This window comes from Toxotes jaculatrix, chromosome 24 (assembly GCF_017976425.1).
Source record: "Toxotes jaculatrix isolate fToxJac2 chromosome 24, fToxJac2.pri, whole genome shotgun sequence".
NCBI lineage: Eukaryota > Metazoa > Chordata > Actinopteri > Toxotidae > Toxotes > Toxotes jaculatrix.
The window spans coordinates 9,051,585-9,066,461 of record NC_054417.1 but is presented as its reverse complement, the minus strand read 5'-3'; the positions used below and the strand labels follow the sequence as shown (position 1 = coordinate 9,066,461).

At 42.5% G+C, this 14,877-nt stretch overlaps 3 protein-coding genes across 6 annotated transcripts in view; 2 read left to right on the top strand and 1 right to left on the bottom strand.

The window, feature by feature from the left end:
- nbeal1 (neurobeachin-like 1) overlaps nucleotides 1-3,160 on the top strand; it is a 37,235-nt gene extending 34,075 nt beyond the window's left edge. For all 4 annotated transcript variants that reach the window (XM_041032186.1, XM_041032185.1, XM_041032187.1 and 1 more), the window contains 4 exons: nucleotides 72-233; nucleotides 400-548; nucleotides 723-858; nucleotides 1,974-3,160. In XM_041032186.1, the coding sequence (XP_040888120.1) occupies nucleotides 72-233; nucleotides 400-548; nucleotides 723-858; nucleotides 1,974-2,078 (552 nt within the window). In that variant the 3' untranslated portion in view covers nucleotides 2,079-3,160. The remainder of the gene's footprint in view (nucleotides 1-71; nucleotides 234-399; nucleotides 549-722; nucleotides 859-1,973) is intronic.
- A 1,769-nt stretch (nucleotides 3,161-4,929) lies between these two features.
- On the bottom strand, nucleotides 4,930-6,488 carry LOC121178242 (lectin-like). Its single transcript, XM_041032804.1, has 4 exons — nucleotides 6,351-6,488; nucleotides 6,089-6,226; nucleotides 5,515-5,626; nucleotides 4,930-5,003 (listed from the first exon to the last, which is right to left on the bottom strand). The coding sequence occupies exons 1-4, from the start codon at nucleotides 6,486-6,488 to the stop codon at nucleotides 4,930-4,932; spliced, it is 462 nt and encodes a 153-aa protein (XP_040888738.1).
- A 3,779-nt stretch (nucleotides 6,489-10,267) lies between these two features.
- Nucleotides 10,268-14,556, top strand: LOC121177988 (adrenodoxin-like). The gene is made up of 4 exons (XM_041032451.1): nucleotides 10,268-10,783; nucleotides 13,069-13,193; nucleotides 13,453-13,582; nucleotides 14,254-14,556. The coding sequence occupies exons 1-4, from the start codon at nucleotides 10,650-10,652 to the stop codon at nucleotides 14,360-14,362; spliced, it is 498 nt and encodes a 165-aa protein (XP_040888385.1). The 5' UTR covers nucleotides 10,268-10,649; the 3' UTR covers nucleotides 14,363-14,556.
- Nucleotides 14,557-14,877: the final 321 nt, after the last annotated feature.

The window sequence follows — 14,877 nt, the reverse complement described above, 5'->3', positions numbered from 1 at the left end:
AGAAGGAGTCGAACTATTTCTAGGTATTATAATGAGCTTTTTTTTAAATTTCTACTATGAAAATGCTGCAGGACGGGACTGTGATCATCCACACAGTGCGTCGGGGTCAGTATATGCGTTGCTTACGGCCGCCCTGCGATAGCTCTCTGCCGCTGTCTATCCTCCACCTGGCTGTGTCCTGGGAGGGTCACCTGCTGGTCCACACCTGCCTCGAGGGCAAAGCAACACTCAAGGTGCATGCACTATTTTTTCTGCATGAACTACACAGTCAGAGAAGTGACCTGGCGAGGCACAGGCCCCCGCTGGAATCTGATCGCTCACCTCTGATAGATAAAGCAGATTAAGATTAACTTGATGTACAAAATGTTTATTAAAAAAATGTTTTTTTTTCTTTCCCAGGATAAAAACGCCCTTCACCTTTACTCTGTAAATGGAAAGCACCTCTGCAGTGAGCCTCTGAAGGAGCAGCTGACTGACATGTGTGTTTCAGGGGAGTATGTAGTTATCGGCAGTGAGCAGGGATACCTGTCCATCCGTGACCTGTACAGGTAAACTTCCAAACACGTATTTGCACAGGAACAAACTCTAAATTTATCATGGGCAACTGTCCATGTGTTTAATGTTAATATGAATCCAGAATGGATTTCAGATTTTAGTCTAACCCCAGTCTGAATGCATGTGGACGCCGTTGACATTCCCTGTGCTTTGTTCTTCCTGTTCAGTCTGTCCCTGTGTACGGAGCCCATGGCCATGCGGGTGCCGGTGCGCTGCGTCTCCGTCACCAAAGAGCAGAGCCACGTGCTGGTGGGCCTGGAGGATGGCAAGCTGATCATCGTGGGCGTGGGCAAGCCGGCGGAGGTAAAGAACTCGCTGAGGAACTACATCGCTCAGAGCCTGGAGGGATCGCCGCTCATGGCCTCCCCCCTGCTGGCCCCGCTTCGAGCTCGCTCGCCAACCCGCCTGTTGCACCAGCGCGACCAGCTGGTGTTCAGCCCCACTTCCAGCTCCCAGAAACACTAGCAGCTCTAGTCCCTTCCTCCCCCCTTCGTTCGCTGTAGATCTGCCACACACAGATAAAGCTGCTGCACATTTCACCCATGTTGCAATGCTCGGCCTCAGTGTCCTCAAAGACCTTTTACCCCACAGTCACCTCTCCGTCTCAGGGATGGTTGTCATTTGGCTTCACTCCTCTCTTCCCAACCCACCACAAACACACACACACACACACACACATTTCCATCTGAGCCACACAGATTTAACACATTCCTTCAGCACACAGCTGAGCAGACACAGTCGCTACTAGAACCACAACTGTGATACAGGAACAACTTGTTGTGCTTACCTCATTCTGTTGTTTTGAAATAATTGGCATCTGTGCAATATCTGACTTTATTTGGCCGTTGACCTGGGATAAACTCCCTCCCGTGCTGTTTACCTGAAGTGTCATTATGTTACGTGTTTGAGTGTGCTCTACGAACTATAACAAATATGCTGTGAGACAAACTTAATACTAATTAACGCTTCTGCAGACTCCAAGCCATATTAAAAGTGTAGCTGCAATCTAATAATGCAAACTAATAACCTAGCGCCAAGATAGACTTAAATGTTCTGATAATGTAAATAGGTGGTGTAGCTGTGATGGTGGTGTAGATGTAGGACGTTCATACAAACAGTTTGATCTGAGTCATCGCACCGTGTCATCTTTTCTGTTCAAATCGACTCACACCAAAGCGAATCTTTGATTTTTCTCTTCATTGCCTCACAAGTCAATCAAGCTCTAATGAACTAATCAATCACTCATGAATCATATCCTCCCCTCCTTTTTCCCCCTCTTCTTTTGTTTTCTTTGACTTCACGCTTTTCTTTCCCCACCCTTCTCCTCCCTTGTCCCAACTCCTCCTCCTCCCTTGTCCCAACTCCTCCTCCTCCTCCTCCTCCTCCTCTTCCTCCTCCTCCTCCTCCGCTCTTCTCAGATGCGTTCGGGCCAGATCACACGGAAGCTGTGGGGCTCCAGCAAGAAACTGACCCAGATCTCTTCGGGGGAGACGGTCTACAACACCCAGCACAACCACAACTGACCCGTCCCAGTCCCCCTGAGCCCTAAATCCTCCCCCTCCACGCACATCCTACATTCCTGTCACCCAGTTCTCCTCCATACTTCAGTCATCAAACAGGTTGCCTCACTCTGTCCTCTGTCCCTTCAGTTCCTCCAGCACCTTTCCATGGTTTAATGGGTGGTGGGCAGCTGTTTTGAGGTGCTAGAGCATCAAATTTCACACAGTCTGCACATTTATGTGTCTGTTTATGTCTGTCTGTGTAATCCATCCTGCTTCGGATTGGCCCTACGGCGCTGGCGCTGTGGTCCAGATCCAGAAGTCGCGCCCAGCCTCAGCACCACCACAGCCCACCACCCACCCCTCCATGGCTGCCCTCTTCATCCCTCAGCTGTTCCATCATTACATTCACATCATACAACACCGTTCCTCCAGCAGGAGCCTGCTCACAGAGGCACCGCGTATTCTCCTTCTCAGCTAAAATTTGAAAGGATCGATCGGCTAACTGCTCTCCTGTATGTTTGTGTCTGTGTGTGTGTGTGTGTGTGTGTGTGCGCATGTGCAGTGTATTGCCATGCTCAATCTGAAAATATAGTTTCAAGTGACCTTTTTGTCCCTCCCTCAGTTTGCCTTCCGATGCAGACAGGCGGGGCCTGTGTTCTGTAGGCCGAGACTTTTCATGATTGCCTCAAAGCTGCCACACAGCAGCCTTATGCAGTAAGACGGCTCCATCACTCATAAGACCAAACTCTCTGCCTTCCCCATGGTTTTTACATGTGTCTATGTGTGATTTACTTTCTTTTCATTATGGATTTCTTTGTTGTTGTTTTGACTTTTGATTTTTCTTTTGACAGATTCATGCATGTGCCCAGCAACTTGGCATCTGTTCGTGTACATGGTATTTTTGGTCCATTTTGAGATTAGGTAGCAGTGATGGAGAAGTCTTCTTTTTATGTTTATGTTTGGATATAGCTGACTTGTTTTGTATCAGAAACAGAACAGCAGAAGATAGCATCTGTCTTCAGTGTTAGCATATCGCTTAAAAATAGTTTTTTAAAATAAATTAAAAAAAAAAAAAAACACAGGTGAAACACTACATTCTTAAACACAACAAGCTTCCATGTGAAGATTTATCACAGCAGTAGAGAGAAAACAACTTCAAGTCATGTAACGCTTATCTCTCCGTGCTCCATTGAATGTTTTTAAGTTACTTGAATCCGTGTTTGTTTATTTATAAGTAAAAGTAGCAGTTTTTTAATCTCACTTGAGTACGGACACCGGTGTGGCATATTTGAAACTCGTCTAACTGTTCAGACACCTGTAAAAGAAGGAGAAAGAAGAAATCCTCAAGGGCTTTATGAGATGTCAGTGTTAACAGCAATACAGCTCCTTCGGCAGGTGCCTGTCGATGCTTTCTTCCTGTTTTTCCTGTTTTACCAGCCCTCTACTGTATCTCCAGTCTTCCTATAGATTAACTGGGTTAGTAAATGGACCCTGACTCCCTGCCCTTTCTCCCCAGCTGCCTTTAGCTATCATCCTTTATCATTTTTACATCTCATTCTCCTTCCTGCTCATTGTGAAGTGACTGATTTTTCTTTTTCTGGGGCTGCAAGGTTTGCCTTGTTAGGTTGCTTGGGAGATGTGTTGCTCGTGTGTGTGTGTGAATGGGATTTCTTTACTCTGTAACATCCGAATCACAAAGAAGCCACAGTATGAAGCTTCTGTGGATGAGACTGTGTGATTCATATTTTTGCACCGTACTTGTGTGTGTGTTAGTGTGTGTGTGTGTGAGGACATGCTAATGATGCATGTGTTTATTTTTTATAGCCAAATTCTTGTTTTCATCATACATGTTGATATGGTGTCTCTGATTGTGTGAACCGTGTTCAGCCCCTGATTGTTTTGGCTCTCTGATGGGTTTGGCATTGGACACAGGGTTTTTCTAATGGTTCTCTCTCTCTCTCTCTCTCTCTCTCTCTCTTTGTTTTCGTTTTTTTATGTGATTTTGTATTTAGTTATTATTTAAATGTCACAGCGAGGTGTAGTGCAAAGACCAATCTGTGTCCTTCTTTAAGAGATTCCTGTGAAAGGTGCAGAAAATATTTTTCGAGTTTGTTTTTTTTTTTTTCATTCATCCATATACATTTGTCCTTCAGACAAAAGACCACTGTTTGAGTTGTTCCACGACTGCAACAAACGGAGTGCCTTTATCCCAGTGTGGTGTTAACATAGAGCTAGGTTTTTTCTCATTACTGAAGCTTGTCGTCCCCGTAAATCAAATGAAAAAGCAGCATTCCACAAGTTAAACCTCCGCAGTTTCAACGGGAACCAAGAATATAGGAGCAAAATCAAAAAGTACTATTTTGTGTCTTAGCAAGTCTTCTCTGTGACGGTCACCAAATGGATGTGTGTATATCTGTGATTATTTATGAATACAGTATATAATGTACAGCATGATTTTTATTTCAGCGTATTTGAAATGTACTTTTGCACTTTCCAGGTACTAAATTGTAACAAATTCTTTTAACTTGGTTCCCTAATCTGTACAAACTGCTTTGTATACACAAGTGGAAAATGATCATTAAAGTCTTGTCTAAGTTTAAATATAAATTTGTGGTTTATCTGTCTGAGGTTGTAACTGTTTAAAGAAGGGCGGAGAGTGTTTGCTGTGGCTGAGGTTAAATGTCTTTTTCCTTTTTTTTTTCAGTATGATACATTCAAGAAACAGAAACTTTTATATATAATATGCCAAGTTTTATTCAAGGAGACACAAGCAAACGGAGCAGTAGGTATCCCAAACTAATGGAAACAGTGCTGCTTGTGTAGAAAGATCAGGATAGTGTCCTCTGTCTTATTCTGTGTTTCTATGTGGTCTTCACGCAGTGATTGGGTACGAGCAGATGGACGCTCTCTTCAGTTCACAATCAGCGGCCGTCCACCAGCCCTCATCTGCAGAACAGGGTAGGGACAGATTTGTAAAAGACACATTGGCTTGCCAACTATTTAAAGTGCTGTTGTTTAAATATTCTGAAAATGAACTGTTTTAAAGAGACAGAACAAAGGGCAAAGACTGGCAGGATCAAAGTTAATTTTTTAGTATCTTATCAACTCTTTGTGACAGAGCCAGAAAGTTATCTGAGCTTCTCTGACCTATAACCCCTCAAGCTAAAGGTGTGATTTCATAACACAAGCCTCTCACACAGTTGGATTTGTAATGTATTTATCAGCTTGGCTTAAATAATGAGTAGGTGCTGGTATTTGTTTTAATGAAAAATGTGATACATAGATTTGACTTTTGGTGAAAACAGCACCTAGATATTATGCGTTTTCCTTTGCTTTAATGGCCTTCCTGCCCAGATACAGAAGCCTTCTGTGAGATGCTGACTTTAGACACGAATCAGTCATTGGTGTAGATACAGTATGTGTGTGTCTGTTGTGTGTTGTGAGTGTAGGGTCTTACCTAAGTTGAACATCTCCAAACAGACAGGTTTGTCAGTGTGAATGTTGGGGTGTCCTGGCATCCAGTCGCTGTAAGTCCACTCTGACCCGTCTGCCCATGATGCCTGCTGGTTCTGAGGTAGGCAACACACATACAGTATGTCAGTAAGTCTGCACACATACTTGATTAGCCCATTCTTATTAAACTTGACAATTAATGTATTAAAATGTACAGTGGAGGATGAAGTACTCAGATCCCTCACTTACACAGGACAGAAACAGATGGAGCATTTTTAAATAAAAGTTCAAAGGTCAATGTTTCACCAAGGTAAGACTAACACTATCTGTGCTGCTGATAACGTATCTGATGACACTCTCCTTGGCCTCCTTTCATTGCCATGGTACAGGACCAGACTGCTGGCATCACAGTCAGTTTCCCAACGTCATTCTACTATTACATTATTGCTTTTTTTTACTTGAAAAATAATATTTCCTGGCTACAGGTACTGATGGGAGGTTTGCATTGCTTTTCCTGAAAAACAGCCTTCCCTCTCTTTCAGAATGTGCGTAATTGACTGTCAGCGAGAGGCTCTTGCCTTGACTGTGCCTCCCAGCCAGGTCAGCACGGGGTTCTTCTCACCACCCTTGGTTACCAGGAAGACCAGGCGGGAATGCAGATCACCACTGGTCACAGATGCGAGCTCAGCATTCGGGGCGAGAGCTCTGCAGACGTCCTGGGAGCAAAGGACACAGAAAAGTATGAGATTTAATTTGAAGAGCCACAAACACAGAATTTTAGAGTGTGTTCTTAAAACAAAGCATCTCCTAATCTATTGCAGGACTGGTAGATTGTCTCACCTGTGCTTCTTTGAAGGCCATTGGCATGGGGTTGAACTCATAGCAGTTTCTGTTGATGACCTCCCCCTTACATGCCACTATCTGTTTTTGGATCCCAGAGAGTGCAGTTCCCTGCCCAACACCAGCTGGGATAGACATCGATTGTTCTACTTCAGGCCTGATACTATCTGAGGAAGACATGATGGGTTCAGTTCCCTGCCTGAAACCATCTGGGATCGACATGAAGGGTTCGGTTCCCTGCCTGAAACCATCTGGGATCGACATGAAGGGTTCGGTTCCCTGCCTGAAACCATCTGGGATCGACATGAAGGGTTCGGTTCCCTGTCTGAAACCATCTGGGATCGACATGAAGGGTTCGGTTCCCTGCCTGAAACCATCTGGCATCGACATGAAGGGTTCGGTTCCCTGCCTGAAACCATCTGGGATCGACATGAAGGGTTCGGTTCCCTGTCTGAAACCATCTGGGATCGACATGAAGGGTTCGGTTCCCTGCCTGAAACCATCTGGGATCGACATGAAGGGTTCGGTTCCCTGTCTGAAACCATCTGGGATCGACATGAAGGGTTCGGTTCCCTGCCTGAAACCATCTGGCATCGACATGAAGGGTTCGGTTCCCTGCCTGAAACCATCTGGGATCGACATGAAGGGTTCGGTTCCCTGCCTGAAACCATCTGGGATCGACATGATGGGTTCTGTTCCCTGCCTGAAACCATCTGGGAGATGAGGAGCAGAGGGTTCCTCCACCCGCACCCAACCACCACCACTCTTCTGGGCTGGAACATCAACAGGGACTGAAAGACAGAGGGTCTTTAGATTAGACGGGCTGCCTTAAATATAGTGACAGTTTATTAATCACAGAAGAGACAAAAATATGGTCTTTTACAGACGTCTCCCTTGTAAATTAGCTGCTTCTTGCATATGTTACTTTCATAGTAAGAGCTGAAAATTTTGGTGAATAAATGATATTTGTTTTTCTATAAGTTGTGACACTCTATAGGTTCCTCACTCTCATCTGTCAGCCAGTGTCTTCTATCCATCTCTCCAAATCCATTCCCAGGAGAGGACTGGATGAAAGCTGGAGGAGAAAATGTATAGGTGCTTAAATTAGTATATTTGCACATGGGTTTGGATAATTAGTTCTCGATGGTGTTTGACAGACAGTATAACAGTGTGTCTCTCCTTACCAACTCTTCTGTCCATCTCACTTTTATCTTTCACCAGGCCAGTGTTGAGGTCAACAAGGAACCTCCTATAGGGCTCAGTACCTTGTCTGAATCCATCAGGAACAAGCTGGCTGATATCGGAGTGTTCCGTGCCCTGACGAAAGCCGTCAGGGAGCTGGTAGGTTGAAGGTGTCTTCTGCAAACCTCGAGGGGCTGCGACTGGGACAGCTTGGAGGCCTGTGAAAGGTATGGTTTATTGTACAGTGAGCTGTTGCTGAACTCTTCCAGCTGTGGTTGCACGTCCTGCATATTTATTGTTAGAGAAATAGGCAGTAACATGAACCAAGTGAACCAGCAGTCAGTGGGTGAATGCACAACCTTAGACTTTGCTGCAGATTTAACAAACGCCCTCACCAGCTGACACATAACTGTTGAGCCTTTTATATCAATTATTAACTATTGTTCCAGAATAATATACCGGCCCCAGCTTTTCTTTAACAGTGTAATAAATCAATGATGGTCAAAGTCTAATTTCTATGCAGCCACTGGGGAGGTCTGATTGCTCTGATTACTTTATCATTTGCCACAGTTTTGCTGCCAAGACAACAATGCACAAAGCTGCAACTAATTATGTCCTGGAAATATCAAACAGATCTAACCTGTACTGTTCTCCACAATAACCAGTATTCTGTTAAGAAAAAAATCTAAAGTAATATTAAGGAGAAAACGGACTAGGCGTGGCTGTGGAAAACATTAAGCTGAAATCCATTTCCACTGGGTTTTATTGTGATGATTTTGTGAATTTTGTGATTTAAAAAATTTATATGAATCTTCACAAAACCATTATGTCTCAGAATAATTATTTTTGGAAATGAGGATCATAAAATCTCCTTGGTTTTCTGTAATAAAATGATTAAAAATGATTTAAAATAAAAAACAGGAGAATCACATCATCTACAAATGAAAGAATTCAATATATCCAGTAATATACAATAAATGCTTGCCCAGACACTCATTATTAAGACTTATTACTCTACTACACTTAATATATCAGATGAAAACTGTATTGAAAGATGGAGTGATCTTACCTGACACTGCCAGGAACAACAGCACTACTTTCAACATCCTTTAAACACAAGAGACAGAGCAACTTTAATCAGTGTTCGCTGTTTTTTCACCTGCTCTTTTCCCCTCTGCACAATTTCCACCACACAAACAGTATATCACATTAACACTGTCTGTGCTGTATCAGCTTGTCAGTGTGTTTAGCTGCTGGTTGTATAACCTGCTGTAAATCTAAGGACTGATGGAAACGGTGAGTCGGTCTGTGTGCTGCTTACCTGAGACAGCAGTGATGAACACTGAGAGCTAAAAAAAGCTACTCATTAATATGTCACTGTCTTGGTCATAAACACTAACTGTACTAATAACACTTTGAATGTGATTATCTATTAATCTGCATCTCCCATTGGATGCACTTTACCCCCAGGTGTTGCCTGATAAAGTTTTGAGCACAGATATAACAGCAGGTAATAAAGTGCAGGCTGTCGGCAGTTGACCTGTGACGTAACGCCGTCAGACTGAAAGGCCAGCTTCCTGTGACATCCTGTTATACTGTACACATCCTGTTTTCCAGCTCTTGTAAATATATTGAAGGTGAATGGCACTTGGTTTAATCGAGGGTCGCTCAGTCAATATTTGTAAACGTGGACAGAGAGTGGAGGTTACAGCAGATGTGAACATGAGGTAAATGCGACAGAGAAGGTCACTAAAAGTTGTTTTTGGGGAATGGAGTGCAGTATTTTGATGTACTCCTTCTCAATACTGCAAACCTAATGACAGGGGTATAGGTAGGAATTCAGGTTGAATTGATTTAAATTTTATTTTTTAAAAATGTTCTGCTCCTCATTTCACTGAATTTTTAAAATAAAGTGTATGTTATCACATCAGCAATGTTTAAGTCTAAAGATACAGTTGGTCCTATAGATTCTTTGTGAAAGAAGTGATAAATTATTCAGTATATCTGGATCCACGTGGTGCATATGCAGCACAAATTCATGAATTCTTCATTGTCTATAAGGAATTCAACCAGTTCCTATCATGGATATGTCAGAGTGTGTCAAGGTGTGTCCTCTTTTGAAATATGTTAAAAGTTCAAGGTTGTGTGTAAGAGTTGGCGTCTGATTTTGTTTTTCTGTCATCCCCTTTGCAGGAGAGTGTGGAGGTCCAAAACGTGGAAGACTTTGACCTTTGTTGAGCAACACTTTGGAATTTCTCGGTTTTAATACTCTTGGCACACAGCGGGACGGTTACGCTGCTTAAGTGCATTCTCATAGTGAAAAATACTCTAACTCCGCTCTGCCGGCTGACGCGGTAATTCAAAACGAGCGTGCAAACTTTCTCACACCCCGATTGGCAAACTTACGCAAGGCACCTGAAAGGCACGCGGCATCTCTTGTAGCGATGTCAAGCACACGACAATTAACCACCAAACAGTAGGAAACATGGCGGAACGGCCTTCAAAGTAAAAGTTGAACGAAAACTTCGGTTACGAGTGGAAACCTGTGTGCCCCGAACTATCAATTTGCGCATAATACCTCTCTCTGGGTGGCTTAAAAAACAGATTGTTAACACATTTCAACCTCTGGACGGCGTGAGCTCCGAAAAGTTGCAGCACGCTGGTTACTAAAGCTTTTATTTTTTAAGTCATGACAGGAAGTTGCCCTATTAGTTATACTCTGACATCGTTTTCCAGGAAATACATCGGTACCTCTCACATTTGCTGCTTGACCACATAAGCCTGGGTAGTGTAATTGGAGCAAATAGCATCTGGCTAATTGGTGTTTTGTAGCTGATTACCACAAGGCAATCAACTAATTGATCTGGGAACTCAAACCGCGAGCAGTTGCCATAGGTTACACGTGACGCAATGAACGTGACAGTGACAAAGTGACTTCTTGCAGCTAAAACAAGCTAGCCTAACTAGGTAGCACGGTTGGCTAAGGCAAACAACTTTGGGTGTCTTTCCGTTGAGAAGCAAAGAGCTCGACACAAGTGAGCTTTAAACGGAGCGTGTGCGTGCAGCGCGGGTTGGAGAGTTTCTCATCTTGTTTTTCAAGGTCTCGTCTGCTCGGAAATGGCTCTGGTAACGGCGTTAAGAAGACTGGCTCACTTTAGGATACGAGAATACTCTCGGAGGACGACGGCAGCAATTTCGGGTGACTGGCTGACGGGTCAGAGGAGTTTCACCACCGGCACACAGCCCGTGAGGTGGGTAACTTTACGAAGAGGAATATGCAAACACAGGGCAAAGTTTGAACTTAAACCGGTTGGATAACATCAGTCTGTCCGCACGCCAAACTCCATTCAGAAAACACATGTAGTTAAATGTGACCTTTCTTATCGGTTGAGTCCTGACAGAATATCAGGTAGAATAAAGACCTTTTGCTAATGTCACCCTTTCCTTTGCTATGGTCAGTTCTGTAATTTGCCCTAAATATGTATAATAATAAATATGTACATTATGGGACATGTGCCACCAAGCAGACCTTATTTAATTTAGATTTCAGCTTTCAGTATTGCATTGTTTCTTCCCATAATTGATCCTTTACTAGGAACACTATATAGGCCACAGCCAGTGCACGCAAAAAAGTAAGACTGTTATAGACTAAGACTAGAAAATGATTTTCAAAATAGGTGCAGATGAATTTACAGTTGTACATTTTTTATGTGAAAAGCAGGAATATTTTTATTTGACAAGAATTAACCTCTTACACTGATTTTATTTCCTTTTTGCTTGTATGAGCAACTTTATTTAGAAATTACCTACATGTAGCATTTAGGTAACAAAGCTGGTTTAATATGAGTAAACTGTGCATTTATGATTTTGTATAATTTACACTGTTCTGTGTTTCCTGATCAGCTCTGACCATTGGAGGGCACTGCAGTGTGGTAGAAGCAGTCAGGGATGTATAGAGCCCTAACTCTTTAACCATATAGGCGATTGACCTAAAAAGCAGTCAGATTAATACCTTAAGCCTTGAGCTTTGAATTAAATGTAGTGCTGTTTGAGTTGGCTCATGCCAAAATGCCTCGAATGATTGCTTGAAAGTTGTAAAGTGTGTCGCACCATTAAAAGTGTCACACTTCTACATTTATTTCGGGCTGAGATATGTTCAGAAGATAGGTTCTGTACCAGTGCTGAAAAGCCAGAGAGTCATAACAATAATATAAGACTAGTTGTTTTTGACACTTGTACTAAACTTCATACAAATTACTTACAGGAATAATGGTCATTTAGATGAATTGTTCAGCTCTGCCTTTGGGTTTTTATTCAATTTGGATTGTGTTTGATTTAGTGGTGTGAAAACTTGTGTGTTTATGCCACAAAATCGCACATAATGTGAGTCTGTAGTTTGTGGGAATAAGCTGCTTGAACCTTGGATGAGGCTAAGACTTCACATGTCTGTGAGGCTGAAGTGATCCATCATTCTGTCTAGGCACAAGGCTTGGACCAAGGCTGGGGTTCACAGGGCCAAACAGCTTACTTAATACTTCTAACTTGACGCTGAGGTTGAAGGTTTGGTTTGCCAGGCTGTCCTTAAACTGTCTGACACGGTTCGTGTGTGGTCACGTCAGACGGGTATGGCCTGCCCAGACCTTCACATTACTGTCATTTTCAAAAAAATCCACATGGGTGATCAGAGTTTAACTCTTAATGTCCAAGACTTAGCATGCTTTTGTCTTAAGAGGTCACTTAGTGCAGGTATGGTGAGGGTATGGAGTAGAGCTTGCTAATTGATAGTTTCTTGTAAAGAAGATTACACAGGGTTTCCTCTGATGTTGAACTTTCCAGAAGGTCACTGAGTTTAATATTTATTGCGAAGGAAATTCTCTAAGTTCCTTTGCAGTAAAGGGTCACAGGTTGTCTGATAATTTTACAAATGTGATCACTTTGTAACTCAGGAATCGTTTATATTTCAATGGATTTTATAGTTAATTTCTGGAAAGTTATAAGGAATTAAAGAATCCCGCAGCCTTGTTTTTTGTGTATCAGTAGTTTGGGTATTTACATGTTATTGAGTAGGCGAAGTTAAGCAAGGAACAGTTGATTTTGATGTCTTCGTTCTTTGTCGTTCTGGTACAATTCATGTTTAATAGCTAATAAGAACTTTCGTTACTGCTCAGAGATCAGAGAGAGATCTTAATTTGATTTCCACCGAAACATTCGCTGTGGTTAAATCGTGATTTGACCAACAAGGCTAAGAACATGAGGAATGTTTATCCTTCATTACACTGGACAGAAACATTCATTGACTGAATCAAGTCAGGATTCGGCAGCTCCTGCACAACTGACTAAAGTTGTAAGTTTCATTCAACACAGTCGAAAGACACTTTCCTGTTAAATTCATTGTCTCAGCTTTTCATATTACAGCAGCTAAACAGGCTATTTGCTGGTAATGGATGCAGACAATCCTAAGACATAATTCTGATATTGATGTGTAATGATAATGTGTTGTTCTCTCTCTCTCGCTCTCTGTATTTTCATGTCTCAGGTCGGACAATAAGGTGACGGTCCACTTCATCAACAGAGACGGGGAGAAGATCACAGTGAAAGGGTCTCCTGGAGACTCGCTGCTAGATGTCGTCATTAACGAAGACCTCGACTTTGATGGCTTTGGTATGTCAGCGAGCAGAAACACACACACACACACACACAAACGTTTTTGGTGTGGGATAGCGCTGTGAACTGCTTTTTCTTTGCTCATTCTCATTTCATCACCCATTTTTTCCCTCTGTTGCCTCCTCGTTTGTGAGCTGTTCTCTGGCAGGATGAAACTTGTCTTACCCTGTCTGTATGTAACTGAGTTAGACCTCATCCATCAGATACAGTTCTAAAAGTGTGTGTGTGTGTGTGTGTGTGTGTCCTTGTGCTGTAGGGGCGTGTGAGGGAACGCTGGCATGCTCCACATGCCATCTGATCTTTGATGAGGAAGTCTACAAGAAGCTGGGGCCGGTCACGGATGAGGAGATGGACATGTTGGACTTAGCCTACGGCCTGACTGACACGTAAGGAAACACACGCACACACACAAACACACACACACATAGAAACAGGCCTGTGGAAATCCATAAATAAATGTAGTATGTGCCATTAAAATTACAGCAGCCTTGTCCTTTAAGAAAGTCTCCTCCCAGCGTGACTGATGAGTTCGTTCTGTTGAGGTAATGAGATTTGTCAAAGCTGATCAGATAATCAATGAGGGACAAAGGAGTAGAATAAAATGTGAGAAATGTAGTTGCACTTACAGGCTGTGTATACTTGCATTGATACAATTGATTTTAAATTGGAATAATAGGTATTAAGAACTCAGGCAGAGTGAGTCTCATAGCCGACAGGAGGTTTATTAGGAACACTATGCTCATATTCAGTATTGATACAATAAAGTTTTTAAACACTTATTATGTGGAGAGTCACTAAACATGGTAATAACTGTATTCACCCATAGCTAACAGTACGACTATAACTCAAATGTGGAAGCAGAGGAAACACTGTGGAGCTCAGTAACACTGATGGCAGGGTGAGAGGGGTGAAGTCATATGATCCACTATCAACCAATGAGGCGAGAGCTTTTTGTAATTCAGATTTTACTCCTAATGCCTCCACCTCAAAAACATCCAAAGTCGACCTGGATGTAACATACGCTCCTCATTTTTTTTTTTTTTTTTCCCCACTTCAGGTCTCGTCTGGGCTGCCAGATCTGTCTGACGAAGACTCTGGACGGCATGGTGGCCAAAGTTCCAGAGAGCGTAGCCGACATCCGACAGAGCAAAGACGAATCGGCTTAACCGTAGACCCTCTGCTGTGGAACGTGGGTGTAGACAGTGTGGTTGTGCCCAGTCAGAACTGAGGTTACGGCGAGCACACAGGGACAATGGTAGGTGTAAATCTATCAGTACTGCAGTGTCTGGTCAGCTGCCACAGCTGGGGTTTTTTTTTTTTTTGTTTTGTTTTTTTTTGTTGTTGTTGTTGTTTTTTTCTTCATTTAAAAAAAATAATAAAAACCTTCCAACTCAAAGACCACTAGCACCAGCTCTTAATAAACAGGAAGTAAAAATACAGGACATGGACTCAAACTAAAAAAAAAAATCTTTTTATAGAAAACAAAACTGCGGTCTCTGTAACCATTAGACAACCTTTACATCGTATTATGAGGAATAACAAAATATTTATGATATGTAAACTCTAAACTAAGACGAACCTATGATATCACATCATTGTAAACTCCTATTAATCTGCCCTGATTAAACATTTGTCCATTTTAATCACTGTCCAAACAAAAAAAGCTAAACGTGCATTTAAC